The sequence below is a fragment of the Pteronotus mesoamericanus genome, unplaced genomic scaffold, assembly GCF_021234165.1.
Source record: "Pteronotus mesoamericanus isolate MK-2021 breed Mesoamerican mustached bat unplaced genomic scaffold, CSHL_Meso_final contig_105, whole genome shotgun sequence".
Lineage (NCBI taxonomy): Eukaryota > Metazoa > Chordata > Mammalia > Chiroptera > Mormoopidae > Pteronotus > Pteronotus mesoamericanus.
The window spans coordinates 11643139-11659905 of NW_026555006.1; the positions used below are offsets into that span (position 1 = coordinate 11643139).

The 16767-nt window shown below is 34.9% G+C and overlaps 1 protein-coding gene across 1 annotated transcript in view; it reads right to left on the reverse strand.

Moving 5' to 3' along the window:
• Nucleotides 1-1952: 1952 nt before the first annotated feature.
• TM2D1 (TM2 domain containing 1) overlaps nucleotides 1953-16767 on the reverse strand; it is a 37864-nt gene continuing 23049 nt past the window's right edge. Inside the window, exons 6-7 of the mRNA XM_054573992.1 lie at nucleotides 6296-6424; nucleotides 1953-4588 (exon numbers count right to left, since the gene is read on the reverse strand). Of these exons, the coding sequence (XP_054429967.1) occupies nucleotides 6314-6424 (111 nt within the window). The 3' untranslated portion in view covers nucleotides 1953-4588; nucleotides 6296-6313. The remainder of the gene's footprint in view (nucleotides 4589-6295; nucleotides 6425-16767) is intronic.

Here is a 16767-nt window from a genome sequence, read left to right on the forward strand (position 1 = left end):
TTTGCTGCAAATGCTTAAAAATGTAGTCCATAATGCTGAATTTCAGGGTTTAGACATAGATTCTCTGGTCATTGAGCACATCAGGTGAAAAAAAGGTCCCAAGTTGCAGCACAGAACTCACAGAGCTCATGCGCGGATTAACCCATCCATGAGCTCTCCCTGCCACAATGATGATCCTACTGAAAAAAAGCAGGTTGTTCCAAAACTAGAAGAGGAGGTTACACAGAGGAAAAGGATATCCCGAAAAAAACTGAAGAAACAAAAACCTATGGCCTGGAAATAAATGCAGCATAAATGTTAATAAAAGTTAAAAACAACAAAAAAAACCCCACTTGCAATCCCACCATCTGCAGACGTCTCGAGCTTCACCTGACCTCAGCAAGCCTAAGTAGAGTGTAACAGTATGGTGCAACCTAACATCTCCCCCTTTTTATACAAACATAATCAGACTTTTGGTCCAAAAAGTGCTGCAAATGTCAGATGAGGCAGTAGCAGCAGAAAAATCTTCGGGTTCTCGACAATAATCACTGCTCTAGCATAGTCTCTTTTGATCATACACAAAACATTTTATCATTTGCATGATGTAAAACTGAATTTAAAAAATGTTGTTTTTTTTTTAACCACCAAACTACCTGTTATGCAAAAAGACTCAGTATAGGCAGATAATTCCGTCTTTACTGAAAACACTAAACAACATATTAAGAAACCTCATATCATACAATCATTAGCAGTGTATTTCATAGAATTAGTTGGTTGTAGCCAACCATAGTGCAAGCAAGAGAGCAGTTAACAGACCTGGGTTTAAGTCCTGGCTTCACCACTTATTTCACGACCTTAAGCAAGTCATTCGATCATTATGGGACTCAATTTACTTATATGTAAAGTGGGGATATGATACTGACTCTCTATGAAGACTCTACGGAAGTGTTGTGAGGAATAAATCATTTAAGATTCATAATGAATTTAGCATATCTTACACACGTTAAAGATATTTTTAGTAAGTTAAAATCTTGAGGTTTTGAGATTAAGCCTTAATATTTCTTATATTTTTCTTGAAAATGTTTTCTAGGGAAGTAAATAACATTCTTCATCAGACAATGACTAGCTTTAAAGACATTGCTACATTTATTGAGTTAAAATATTAGGCTCTATTTAAAAAGATATAGAAAGGGGTGGCCCTTGCCTTGCTGATGAACTAACAAATGCTTTATTCCAGGACTCAGTTGGGTACCCAGTGTTGTTCAGAATTCTTTTATTCACTCCTAATTAGTAACTTTTCTCATTTTCCAAATCTACCCTCCTCCCTTTCTCTCTTAGCAAGGGAGGAAAAAAAAAGAGACCCATTCTGTATGACTTTCCTACTTACTCCTTAAAACTCTTCTCTCTTCCCATGAAGCTTCCCGAAGGGAAATTAGATAATTCAGTCAACTATTTGACCTCTTGTGACAAAAAACAGATACGCTATCATTCCTCAAATGCATAACCAGCGCCCTTTCCCCAGCAGCTAGACTGTTCTCAAAGTTTTGTTCCTCAGCTCCTCGGTGCGAGGGGCAGCAGTCAGCATGACTAAGCAGTGCCCTAACTGCAGAGCAAGGCGCAGTGGCAGGTCACCGCAGTGTCTTATGCACAGTCCATCTGAACAAGGGATTGCTATTTGAGAGCTGACTGGGGTTTGATTTGAACGTGGGTTTAGGCTGACTTTATTCTTTCTCCATTGACCCGGTTAACTGAGACTTTACCTATGTATCAAAAACTTTAAGGTGTGATGACTTTTTGACTAAGAATGACAATTCTAGAGAGAAAAAATCAGAAATGCATGTTGTTCATTTATTAGGATAACTTAAATACCAAACAATAAGGAATTACATAAATTATGATGCAGACACAGAACACTCTGCAGGCATTAAAAACAATTTTGTAAAAAATATTTATTGAAATAGAAAAATCTTTACAATGTCAAGTAGACTGCAAAACAATATATATATATATCATTTTTGTGGAGAAAAATGTACATACATGCATGGAAGAAGTACTAAGACATACATAAAAATACTAATGTTTGAGCTATGAAATGAATTTCGTTTTTTCCTTTGCACTTTTTGGTGTTTTCCCAAAATTTCTGCATTAAGCTTGAATTTTGTACATAGAAAAATGCAAAATGAATGTGATTTAATGAGAGGAAGGGAAGGAACCAGAAACCCAGGAAATATCTACATTTAAGGTGTTTGAAGAAGAGGAACCAACATCTTAGATTTGTACTTTTTAAGAACTAATTTTCTTTCTTGCCAGTTTCTTGCTATTAGATCTCTTTTTAGCTTCCTAGCTACCTATTAGTCTTATAATAGTTAGACTTAAGCATCTAGATATAAAAAAGGGAAGACACACAAATTTATTTTTATAAAACAAAAACATAACTCCAAACTAATATTTTTTATAGTCTTAGTGGTCCCACGAACAAATGCTGACTATATAACAGTGTCTTTGAAGTCTTAAAGAGGTCCTTTAGTTTAATACAGTGTAGGTAAGAAATGTTCCTGGGTAAAGAGGTACTTTTGGGAAATTGTATTAATCCTCTACCATTTGTAAGTATGTCTATCGAAACACTGTTTCTGCAGAATTGAAAGAATCCATTCTACCCCATCCTAGAGAGTTTAGCAGTATCAACTGAGCTAATCCATCTCCCATTCGGCCACTGCTTTAAAAGCAGGGTTATCATATAAAATATCGCATACAAAGGCCTTAACATATAATCATATTCACACACACTAATAAATAGCCAAATAAAAGTGTTCCATGAAAGTGAAAAACAAAACAAAAACAAAACAATCAAAAAAGCCTGCATTCACCTGCATTAAATTCATTGACATAAAAAATAAATAATAAGACAAAAACATGTTAAAGAATTACATATATTAGGCAATTAGGGGATTACGCAAACTGAAAAAAGTGTTCTTGTCATGTAAATCTAGGCTATTGCAGTGAAAATAAAGTCTAAAGGTTCAAGAGTCCTTTGCAAAGAAACTTTCTTTCTAGGTTTTATCAATGACCCATAGTACTACAGTGTATTCGAATAAATGCTTACTTTGAGAAACACCTTTGAAAAAGACTACCCACCTGGCCATATTAATAACTGTAACAATTATGCAAGAATCAACATTACTTTTCAAGATTTGACTACAAGCATTTCTTATATAATTGAATTTATACGGCTAAGAAAACGTAAAGGACTTTTAAAATCTGGGGTTAGGTGATCTGGAAGAAACTTCAAAGCACTGTTTGCAACCGAAAGAATCTAGGAAAATACTAGCTTAACTGCAGCCAAAATATCACTGTGAAAAAGCACATCCTAAGAAAATATTAGCCCTTAAGGGAAGAGATGTTTGTGTTTTGTTCACTGCTGCATCCTAGCATCTGGAACAGTACCTCCCAAACGGTAGCTGCTCCATATTTTAATTAACAAATGAAGCAAAGAGACCATTTCTAATGTGTATTAGGAGTCAACCCAAATTCACTTCATGTATCAATACTTAATCTCCCACCAACTGAAGAATCTGTTACTAAATGTTAGAAAGCGAACTGGAGAATACAGCATCCTTTTGAGCAAAATGAGTGATAAAAAATTATGGTTTTTACTTTTGAGGAGCCTGGCCGCAGTAGTTTTGAAATTGGTGTTCCTGTTAATGAAGAAAGTACATGACAGAATTATGGGGACATAACATTTCATGTATTTCCATCTTCTTAAAACTCTTCTAAAACACGGTAAGGAAAACCAGTGCTAATATGCAGGTGCTGCTTCCTTCGGACACCGGGGCGTCACTTCGGGCACTTGTCCAGCATCTGTCTGGCAGTGCTAACAGATGGAAGACATTAATCGTCTGTTCAGTGTTCCCACCTTGTCCATCCAACTTCAAATGTAACTGCACTGAGCTAGATGAGTCAGCATCTGGTCTTTCAAAAGCTAGCGCATCACTCTCAAAGCTAAAAGGAAAAAGTTCACACTTCAGAGGCCTGAATCAATGCCAGAAGTGTCCATGTTGCCTCAAGGTTTCAGACTCCCCAGTGATCATTAGCTCCTCGGATACCAAGGCAAAGACAGATCTGAAAGCTACAGAAAACCAGGTGCGTTGTCATACACTAGGCTGTACCCCAGGCAATATCACGGTATTTGTTCACACCATGGATTAACTGATTTGAAGGATCAAAATGCAGAAGACAGCTACATTCAACATTTAAGGTTTCTTAATAATAAAGCACTAAAAATGTGAGTAAGTCATTTTTATTTTTCATAAGGAAAAATGACAAGCGGGCAACTTGCCTTTGGAAAGCACATGAAAGAATATTGGGGTAATAAACGACCTATCTCATAGAGACAGTAGCCTAGGAAAGACCATGATTACACAGCTCTCAAAGAAAGTGCTATTAAATAAATCTCAGACGAAAATGCTTTCAACAAAAACAACAAAACAAAAACATTATCAACAACAAAAAAATGATATAGAATCCATAAAATGATATGTGAAGAAGGAAAATGGAAAATCTGGAGATCCACATACTGAGAGCTCACTATTAAAATCAACAAGGCCCAATCCTAAAACAGAAAAAAGAAATATATTAAACCAAACTATTTAAAAAGAGTCCAATGAAGTTACTGTAGATGCACATGGTAATGCTTCACTTACTTAGAACACTTCTCTTACTCTTGGAGCCCTTCTATGTACGTTGTAGGGCAATCATATGAATGGCAGTGCAGAGATCTGCCTTCTCAACGGGGCTTTTGAGTTTTAAATTTCAAATTTAGTCTGGAATCCCAATTAAGTGTTTATATAATAGGCTACAGAGAATGAAATTACTTTTTAAATTACATTTGCTTAATTTTTACACATTATGGTTTGAAAACAATCTATACACTTTTGAATGGGACACAATTTACAGTATGAAAATAGAGTTATGTGAAACTACTCAACCCTTCTCATAAAGAGTAATAACTTCCAAAATGAAATGCTTAATACAAAATGACATAGCTGGTGGGGGCTGGGGTGGGGAGGGAGGTGGAGAGCAGCCAGTGGAACTTGTAGAGCTCTAGATGTGAGGTTCAGTTTCACACTGATTGTATCTTAGTCTCAAATTCCCTCGTCTCAATTTGTTGCTCTAAGTTTCATTTCAATTTTAAAGCCAAAGACTTTCAATAGTTTCAATAGAAAAGATCTGAACAACTTTTTGGGCAATCAGTTGAATAAATCCCTCAGATCTTGACAAGGTCTATCACTGTTCGAACTTATTACAACATCTATAAAGTATATCCCATGATTTTATTGAGGAAAGAAAAAAATCTACCTTAAGGGCAAAATTATACTTCATATCCTATTTATACACTATGACATAAATAGAAATAAATGTCTGTTCCGTTCCTGGCCTCTAGAAACACTCTTGAGACAGAGCCGAGTGAAAACCCTAGGACTCTGACTGTGGCCAAAACACCTGGCCTGTCTTTCTCTCTGCTCTGTCTCTAAAAGCTGCTAGATAGTTCAAAGTGAATAATCACTTAAGAAGTACCCTGCACCCTCCATGTTATATAGGACTTCCCCACTGCAGAGAATGGTCATACCAGGAAATTGTTTTCCTGAGAAAAATCTAGCATTCCCGGAAGATCACTTATTAGAATAGACTAATGTACAGTCATGGAAATAAAAACCTTACAGTACCAGAGTCCTTGAGAAGCAGAGAGTTGAATCAGGAAGACTAATGGTATCTCTGACTTCTCCAAGTGTATTACCTATTTAAAGCTGAGGCCAATTACTAAGTTTCAGGGGCAGAGACAAACTTTAGGTTAAAATAAGTACTTAATAGTAGTTCAGGGTTGAGACTCTTACCAACTTTCCTGTTTAGGAAAGGAGAGGAAAGAGGTTTAAAGATCATAGGAAAGAGAGAGACAGCAGCAAAGATAAGCTTTATTGAACTATCTACAACACGCACGTTCCTCGTAACCACCATATACAATACTACAGAACATCTTTTTGTTTTGATGTTATTTTTTCCCAGTGAATTTGGTCCTTAGGCACATTCATTGTAAAGAAAGAGGTTACTGAATCGAGAACTGCAGGAGCAATGAGATACATGAAAATGCTTTACAAAAGATTAGAGATATTTCAGGCATATGCAGACCTGTGTATCCTGAGAAGCAAAATGAGAGGTTTGCAACACTAAATGATCTCTTCAATTTCTTACGGTTCTCAAATTCCCATAATTTTACACAGATAATATATGATAATTAAGATTATATAAACATATCACTTACTGTTTCTTTTAAAAATATTTATGGATATAACTGTGTTTTTCTAAATGTCTCATTAGTAATACTCAGTCTTATAAGTCTGGTTCCATAATAATCTATAATGTAACTGCTTCCATCTGAAGGTCCAACAATCTAGAAAAGAAAATTTTCAAAATTACTCATTTTACACAAGATACTTTCACAATACTTTGAGTTTATTTTTTGTTAGTTGTTAAAATTATTTCAGCAGCACCAATCATATAACTCAAACTAACTCAAGTAAAAGAAAAAAAGGAATTTAGTGATTCATGTGGCTGAAAAAGATACTGGGGAAGTTCACAGGAGCAAATGAGCTGCAGGAACCAAGGCCCCCAGGACTGAAACTGCACGCCCTGCGAGGAAGGACCCTGGCTGGGTCTCCCTGCCTCTGCTTCGCTCTGCTAGCCTTCATTCTGCAGAGAGGCACTCCCAGTTGGTTGCCAGCAGCTTCAAATTCACATATCCACAGCTCAGCAGATCCCAATCAAAGGAAAGAAAAATTTCCTTCCTCAGTGTTTTTATATCAGTTCCAAGGGAGGACTTTGATCTGCTTGGTGTTTGTGCCTATTGCTGGACAAATGACTGTTATCTCAGGGAATAGGATTAATATGATTGGCCAGGTGAGGTTCCCTGTGAGAAAGAAGGTAATGTGACAAAGGGGAAAAAAGCTCATTATAATCATCTTACTCCCTTAGTCACATTTTTGGCAATATAGTTACCATGATCTCTATAAATTATCCTTTAAAGCAGCAGTCTTAAAACTGTAGCCTCAGGGGTACACAAAGATTAACCAAGGCGTATGAGAACCCAGATAGATCTAAGGGAATAAATTTTGAGATTCTTAATTCCCATATGTATTCTTTGTAAAACTGATCCCACTGACACCAGCTTTGGTGGAGGTGTCATGCTAGTTCCCCTTCCTACTTCATTTTCACTGTGGTCCTTTCTTTAACTTGATAACAGTATAGATACCTCCTATCAAGGCATATCCTGAGTCTTATGAAGGCACATTGCCTTGAGGTATAAAAACCTCTGATGTACCAAACAAAGAGATAATTCAAAATACTGGACTTGGGGAAATCTCCTAAAATCAAGAGTCCAAAAATATGCTCTGCCATATCACTTTACTCCGTTTTTTGTTTAAAAATTATTTGCTAAAATTTGTAACATGCTTGTGTTGTTTTGATAATTGTTTATCATTAATAATTATATGACAACTCAATCCAGAAATCACAGAAAATTTAAAACCTCTTAGTTTTAATGAGTAAGATGATCAGTAGAAGATTTGCAAGCATAAAAATATATTACACATTGAGTAAATTTTTGTAGAATAAAAATAGAAAAAATTCAAGAAGGAAAAAGAAACAATGTAAAATTTATAATGGTTAGTAAAAGGTTCATTTGTGACTTTTTTTAAAAGAATGGTATTTAAAATTGTATGGTATTTATATTGTCAGACACATTTTAAAATTAATGTAACAGTTTTGCTTATACATGTCAATATTTGCAAACTAAAAATTATATCCTTTGCAACTATTTAACTTGATGATGGATAACTTAAATGTCAACTTAAAAATGTGCAGAGGGTAGAAATCTTTTAAAAAATCTTTTAGGGTTTATATAACTAGAGTTTGATGAACACTGCTATATAGCAGTCTTCATTTTAAAAATGAATTTAGTTTTAAAAAACTATTCAACACTTATTTCCTAGAATATTCCAGACACTGTGCTAGGTATTATACACGTAACACTATTTAGGACACAATCTCTGCCAACATGAAGCCTATTCTAGTGACCTATAAATGTTAATTTTCAAATGGCACCGAGCATTTATGTGCTAGATACAATGCTGAGTGCTGTAATGCACTTTGACTTACTTTCTAAATTTTAAATAAATTGATTTGCTTTGACATTTATGAATGTTATTTATGAATTTAAGTAAAAATTAGAACTTTTTTAGTGGCCAAAGTCAGAGGAAACTACTCTGAGAATTAACCCAAGAAAGAGAAGAACGGGTGACGAGAAATAACATGTTTTGAGACTGTATAAGGAAAATAGCAACGAAAATAGAGAAAACCCCAGCTAGCATATATAGGTCAAATCAAATGGTAAAAAAATGCCTAATTTGGAGTATGTGCATAGATTGGAACTGGGCCTACTGTTCTACTATCTTCTTCTTCCTATGCCATCTCCCTTGACAATCTCACTCCTGTTTAGAAAAAACAGTATTCAGAAGTTGGAATTAAGGAAAATATATGATTGGGTGACGTTTTAATATCATGCATTTCTAATAAGCTCACCCGAGGTTCACTTGACTCTCTCAGGAAATACAACGATTTAACTGAAAACTGATTAGGACCCAGGTGCTTTACAATCTTGTCAAGTTAGCAATTAACATGTAGAAAAATAAGGGTAATTTTTGTTTTGTTTCCTCTGTCCTGTAGAGAAGATATTCTCAAAGTTGACGGTTTTATTACGGTTTATGGTTTTATAGAGCCATGGTAATACATGATCCAATTTTGTCTCCAGTTTGGCAGACTCAGTACAGCATCTTTCCTCTCAAACTATGTGACACTGGCCGCTCAACAACTAGTTCTATCACGGTAATTCCAATCCTTTTTCCAGAGGTTGGTTCAGCCTGGATGTGTAATGAAATTCTGGCCAATCACCTCAGATGAGTTCAGTGGGAGCCTACTTGCCGTTAAGAAGATGGGGGTGAGAGGAAACTTTCTACCTCAGGAAACTAACTTTCTGCCCCTGAAAGTTACTAGGTAAGAAGGTGATGCTAACCAAAGGACCTGAAGATGGCAAAGAGAAAGAAGGAAGCAGGAAGGAAGGATAGATTTGGGCCCTTCATTATGTCCTCCAGCTCTAAATTAACAAATCTTAGAACTACTTAATCTCCAGATTTCTTGGTACGTGATACAATAAACTACTATATTATTAAAGGCAATTTAAATTGAGGTTTGTTACTTGTAGCCAAAAACTCATCATGCACACCACCGCCAGATCACCAAAACACAGCACCAGCTGCTATTCTCTCCTCAAATAATTTGAGGAGCTCCCGCAAAAACAACCAAATTAAGTCAGTGCGGTAAAACACTAGACTGAAAGGAAAACCTGAAGAAAAAGCTGTCAATAACTAACTGTAGGATTAATCCTCTCTTGACTTCATCATTTCCTACCCATATAATGAGGAACAGAAGAATAAGCTGTTCTACATAGTACTTTTTAAGATCTCGCATAATTACAACATTTAAAGGCATACACCTCTATAAGGCGGTCAATGTACTTGTTTATGAACTATCCCAAAGAATTTGTTCTCCCTACTTAATTTTTAAGAAAACTACCATCTTGTAAAGGCTTCATTATTCAAATCAATGCTTCCCCACCAAAATTAAAGATTTAGCCTGTATTTAAGCATCTTACACTTATATAAAACCCCTTATTATGAGTGTATTATTGTATTGTTAATTATAAAATTATAAATCTCTAAGGATAACCCCTAGTGGGAAATTTTTTTACTCAGTTAAATATGCTTATGTCCATTTGTTCATTGATGGCAGAGTATTAAACCTAAAATTATGAGTTGATTTCTCTAAAAATAGCCTGAAGCCAAATAGTTTACATGAAGTAATTTCCCTTTGATGAACTGGGGCAATTTCTGAAATCTATGGAGAGAAGAAAAACCACTTACACACTTGACTCCAATTAATGGAGTAAGAGGTTGCTACACGTCTTCATCTCAGGAGAGGGGTAACAGGAGGACCTCTCCACTATGGGAAATTATTTTGTACAATGGTTGTCAATGTCACTGGTTGTGAGAAGGCCTACAGCCAAAAGCAAGCAACTTTGTATCCCTCTATGTTAGTTTCCTGCAGCTACTCTAACAAATTACCACAAATTTAGTGGATTAAAACAATAGAAATTTATTCTGTTACAGTCAGTTCTGGAGGCCAAAAGTCTAAAATCAAGGTACCATAGAGCCATATGCCCTGCAGAGACTGAAGGGAGAATCCAACATAAGCTGCTTCTAGCTCCTGGTAGCAATCACCACTCCTTGGCATTCTGTAGTTTGAGGCCATATCCAATCTCTGCCCGTCTTAATACTTTTCTGTGTGCATCTTTTCTTCCTCTATCTCCTATGAGGACACTTGACTTGAATACAGGGCCCACCCAGATAATCCAGGATAATCGCCTCATATCAAGATTCTTAATCTTGTTGGCAAAGACCCTTTTTCCAAATAAGGTAATATTCATAAATTCCAGGGATTTGACATGGGTATTTTTTGTCCTACCACACCTTCCTTCTATGAAGATGGTTGGTGGTTTGAAAGAATTGGATGAAATTTAATTTTTTTCATATCATTTCTGATTATTTTCACTATGAAATTTTATTGTGGCTTAAATGCAAATAATCTTAATTGTTTACATAAAGGGGTTAAGTTTCTCTGTAGGTGAAAAGTCTACAGCAAGAAGAATAAATCAGAAAACTTTAGAAATACATATTAAAGTCAAGAATGTTAATAAGTGGTCACCAAATTTCCTGCTGTTTTCCTCTTTTTATCTTTTATCTTCACTCTAATTCTCTACAACTCCCCTCCACTCACCCACAGGCCCCCTACACAAGTGGGCATGCACTGAATTCTCTACATGACTTGGATACATATTTATTCTTGAAAAACACATGATGTCTTTGAAGATATAATTTTAATTTATCTGAGTAATATTGTTGTAGGTCTTGTTTGGTTGTTAACTATTTTCGCGGTACACTATGATTTTAAGGCATTTTCATGTAGCTGTATGTACATCTCAGTAAATGCACATAACTGCTGCCTAGTGTCACAGAGGATGCATCCCTTCTCCTAGTAGGGGGCCTGCCTGGGTTGATTCCTGCTTCCTGTTACCACTAACAGTGCTATAACAGGTATCCTTGCACATGTCCCCTTGTTGACAGGAGTATGAGTTTTGAAGAGTAAATGCCTAGAAGTATCTCTTTACTTGCAATATTAGTTATTTGGGTGATTCTGTGAATCACTTATTAGTATGCTGTGCACATTTAACTTTTAGGCTCCCTATCGTTTTCTTATTGATTTGCAGAAATTATTTGTATATTCTACATATCAATTCCTGTTGTTAGCACATCCTTTTACTCAATTAACTTGTCTATGGTATCCTTTTAAAACATAATTTCTTAATTTTAACAATCAAATTCAATGAATTTTTTCTTCATGGTTTATGTTTTTGGGATTTCATTTAACGAGGCTTAACCCATCTAAGGTTAGGAAGCTATTCTCTTCAACTGGCTTTACTAAAAATGTATCTTCTCCCAGGTACATATCCAAAAGAACCAAACAGACTTAAAACAGATACCTGTACACAAATATTCATAGCAGCATTATTCACAACTGCCAAAATGTGAGGGGGAAAAAACCCCAAGTGTCCTTCAATAGAAAAAATGGATAAACAAAATGTAGTACATACATATAATAGAATATTATTCAGATATAGAAAGGAATAAAGTTCTGATATATGCCACAATATCAATGAACCTTAGAAACATTATGTAAAGCCCAAAAAGTCAGACATAAAAGAACAAATACTATATGATTCCATATATATAAAAATATCTAGAATAGGCAAATTCACAGACAGAAAAAGTAGCTTACAGTTTAATGGGAACTATGGGGAGAGGGGAGTTGGGAGTGACCGCTCACTGATTACAGAGCTTCCGTTGAAGGTAATGAAGACGTTTAGAAAGAGACAGTGGTGACAGCTGTACAACATTTTGAATGTGATTAATGCCAGTGAACCATATACTTAAAGTTAAAATGGCAAATTTTATATCATATATACATTTATTTACCATGCAAAAAGAGCTTACTTTAATAATGCTGATAATTTCTAATTTATAAACTTTTGATTTTGTTAGCAGGAATGTATTTTTGTTTGTATACATTTAAGTAGCATCCTAATAAAAGTAATCCATTAAAGGGAATAACGCGGTTACCGATAAGTACTTTAACACCTAAATTTTAGCAACAGATATGATACTCCATGTTATGGCTTTGCATTGTCATTGAAGTCATACTGCCTGGGTAACTCAAATATCTTATAAATTTAAAATGCTATGAATGAATTAAAAAGTAATATGACAAAAACAGCATTTTATATAAGTCTATCAGTGTAGCCCTTTTCTATGTAGTCCATTTAGGAATTTCTCCATATAAAGAATTCAAACATTAACACTGGCAAGATCAAATCATCTCCTGGAGACCTACTAACCTGGTGAAGAAACTAAAATGACTCAGCTGTCTGCAGTAAGAGGCTAATGATGCCACCTGCGTCCATCCAATCCGCCCGCCCCCCCCGAAGTAAACATATTTTCTTAAAAGTCAAATTACATTTTTGTGTCCAGAGCTGAATACTGTGTGCAGTTAATTTTAATATGAGGCCATTGAAACCATCTGATTAGGCACATATTAATTAGGCATCAAAATTCCTACACAGTGAGAGGAATCAGGAATTCGGAACCCCTGACTACAGTTGATTTAAAGACTGGTTAGCATTAATCCATAATGACCAACATAAACATCGTTCCTCAAGAAGTGAATAATATTCACCATTATATCTTCTGGGAAAAATGCAGCTTTGGTATTAGTCTCAGAACCAGTTTAAAATACTCTTTGTTTTATAAACATTCCTTTAGTTCATTAAGTAAAATTCCACCCACAAGATAAGTGAACTCAGTGAAATCCACTAATTAAGATCACATGACATAAACTGTCAGTCTCCTCAGTTTTCCAGTTTATTTCCCCAATAAATCACACCAGGGTTAAATAAATACTACACAGGGCTGTTTGAAAGACTTGCTATCTATAAAATGTCAACTAGTTTTTATATATTGTTGTCCTGCATCTAGTGAACTGTCAAGGACTTTGACCAACTTTTCCTGTACTGGTAATAGATTTAGTCCTTTTGATCAGCAGCATGTATTTCACAGGGCAAGGCTGTAGGCCATGTCTTTGACAAAATAAATTGGCTTACACAGAAGTGAACTCTAATCCTAACCTTATTTATGCTCTGAAATGAAATGACTTCTAAGAATTTTAGTAAAATTCAAAGAATTTAAACAAGATATAATCAAGGCAACTCCTTCTTATTTTAAATCTGCAGTTCCCAAGGAAATATTTTTTTCTAATAAGTAAAATCTTATCATCAGACCACTCCTGGGATAGATTTTAAGTTCCTTTAGGGCAAGGATCCCAATTTATTCTACCTAATTGTGCTCACTGAATTAATTTTCATTGATGGCATAAAACCTAACATTTACCATTCCAACTTTTATTTCTATTCATTACCTACCTCTCAAGTGATGCTATAAAATTTAGAACTTTAAGGTCCAAGGAAAAGCAATCACTTTTTTTAAAAACTACCATTTTTAGCTTCTCACTTTCTCTGTAAATGGCACAAGCCACACTTTTCACAAGGTATACTGTATTTAGTTCAAACCAGCATGTATTTTTGAGGGTATACTCTATGTCTAACATACTAGTAGTACTATACAGGATTAATAAAAGTCTTTTTTATCCTCAAGAACTTTATGTGTGGGAAGTCCAACCTGTGTGTAAGTTAAGAAATAATACAAAAGCAATATATAATCAAATGTTAAAATGAGTTATACAGAAATACCAAACAAATGAGATAGTTTATAAATTTGATAAATGTTCTCTGTCTCAGGGATTATGTAGCTTTTCTGAATTTCTCCTTATATAGTTATTAGTCCTTTAAGAAATCTACTTTGTAATATTAATAGGAATAAAAATGAAAGTAATTTCTTCCATAATGTATAGAATTTTTAAAAACTGTCACAAAGAACCCAACAGACTTCCTTCTAACAAGTTTCTACATTAATATTACCCACTCTCATCTTTTCACTTGAGGCTGTCATCTCCACTTTAAAGAAGAAAATTTTCTTTTTGCTTGATGGAGTAAACATCAGCAGTTTGGGTATAATTTAAAATGTCCAGCCCTAGCTCATGTAGCTCAGTGGGTTGAGCACTGGACTGTGAACCAAAAGGTCGCCAGTTTGATTCCCAGTCAGGACACATGCCTGGGTTGCAAGCCAGGTCACCATTTGGAGGCATGTGAGAGGCAACTAACTGGTCAATGTTTCTCTCCCTTTTTCTCCATCCCTTCTCCTCTCTCAAAAAAATGAAAAATAAATAAAATCTTTTTAAAAAAGTCCAGATTGTGAGAAAAGAGGTTTAAATAGAATAAAAATATTCTATTTTTTTCTGATTAACAAAAGACAAATTGTCTATTCTATCCTTCATGGTGTACTCAAAATTATACAAGCACAAACGAATGAGTGTTTATTTTTAATCTTTCTCTTTCTTTCTCTCTTTCTTTTAGAGAGAGGGGAAGGGAGAAAGGAAGAGAAATATGGATGTGAGAGAAAAACATCAATTGACTGCCTCTTGCACGTGCCTTGATGGAGGATAGAACCTGCAACCCAGGCATCAGCCCTGACCAGAAACAGAACTGGTGATGATGCTCAACTGAGCCACGCCGGCCAGGGCAGAATAAATGTTTCAAAATCTTCGGAACTGCCCTATAAGTAAATATATAGTAGTTATACACAATAGTTACCGATAACTGAAAGACTGTATGCTACACATGTATTTAGATTTTTTGTTGAATGCACAAAAGGACAGAATTAATTCTGGGTATTGTTTCATGCCATTCATTCATATAGTGCCACTTGCATATTTTTAAGAACAACAACCAAATATAGAAACTTCAGAAGTTTAGTAATAGATAAACTCATGAAAGTATTTTTGGTATATATAGCAACATGGAAAGTTTACTTTAGCAATATGTACATTACACTTTATGTTGTTTTTGTTCAAAAATGAAATAACTAGATCTATTTTTTTAAAAGAATTTTCCTGGATTTTTGTTATAAACATTGTGAAGCAAACTATGTTTTTATAGGTCTTGAATTCATGTACAATATGTTTCTGGGATCACAGTCCAATAGAAAACATTGCTATTCATTGGGGAATAATATTTAATGGCCAAAAAAATAATAATAAGGATGAAAAGAATAAAGAAGGAAATAATAAAAAAGTGATGGAAAAAATGTAGAAAGTTCATGAGAAATTGGAAAAAATATATTTGTGAGAATTTATTTGTGACATGGTTTGTGATATTTCTAGTAAAAGCTTATTTAACTTGCTGAAAAAAATTTTCTGATGTGGTCAACATCACATCAGATGTTAAGTATATTAAATGACATTTAGAATAAGGCTACAGGTCTCGGTTGGCCGCATTTGAAAACTGATTTATTCTCCCCCAATGTGAAAGCAGTCTAAATTGGCCATGTCTATTAAAATGTCTTATTTAGGGAAATATATTGCAGAAATCCAAAGACTCTAAATCTACCTCAATAATTTCTTAATGTAACAGTCTCAATTCCAGATTATCAAGAAAAGAACTAATTGTTCTGAAAAGTTTAGGAATACATATATCAGAAAGTAGTGGCTAAATCAAATAAGCTCTATAATTTGATATAAAGCTATAAAGTAATGATATCGCCAAAGAAAGAACGACTGTGAAAATATTAACTAATGGTTGAGTTTCAAAGACACTGAATCCTGGATATCTTAAAGAATCCCAATAATACATTAAATTCCTTGGATCCTCATTTAAAGTGAGAAACCCATTTCTAAACATATGTGCACAAGTACCTCAGCCTCTTCATGCCTGCTTGTCTGTCCCACAGTCAGAGAAGGCAGGATATTTGGTTAAGCATATGTTTACGACTAAAGACAGGAAAATTCCAACTTTAAAACCAAATATTTTCCTTGTTTAATTCTGGTATCTTATTGGTCCATATGCTGCCTCCTCCTCACAGTATGGTACCCTCCTCACAGTATGCTACCAAAAATCTAGATTTTGACTTTCTTTTAAAACATAAGGATAACATCAAGCAGACCGAATTGAGGAGTGGAAATGCTGTATGAGAAAGAAGAGCAAAACTGAAGATGATCAAAATACATACTGACACACTTGCTGAAGACATTAGGTGCTCCGTAAGTGCTTACTGAAATGCTGTTTATGACATTTATGATGATAAATTCATCTTTCCCTAATTTAAGAATCCTCATGAGTTAACCACAACCAGTTCAGTATAATTTAACAGAAAACATCTGGTGGCACTTTTAAATGCCTAAGGATAGCATTTCATAAACCATGCCTACCTCCACATCATTGCAGCAGCAGAAAATGAGAACACAGAAGCAGGGATGAATATCAGGAAAGTCCTGATATATCATTTGATTGTATCGATTTGGTCTTGCCTGAGACCAGTACCACTCTTCAATTATCTACAGAGAACCCAGACATTCCTTTTTTCTTTTTGGCTAAGCTAGCTGGATTTTAGTTTCTATAAT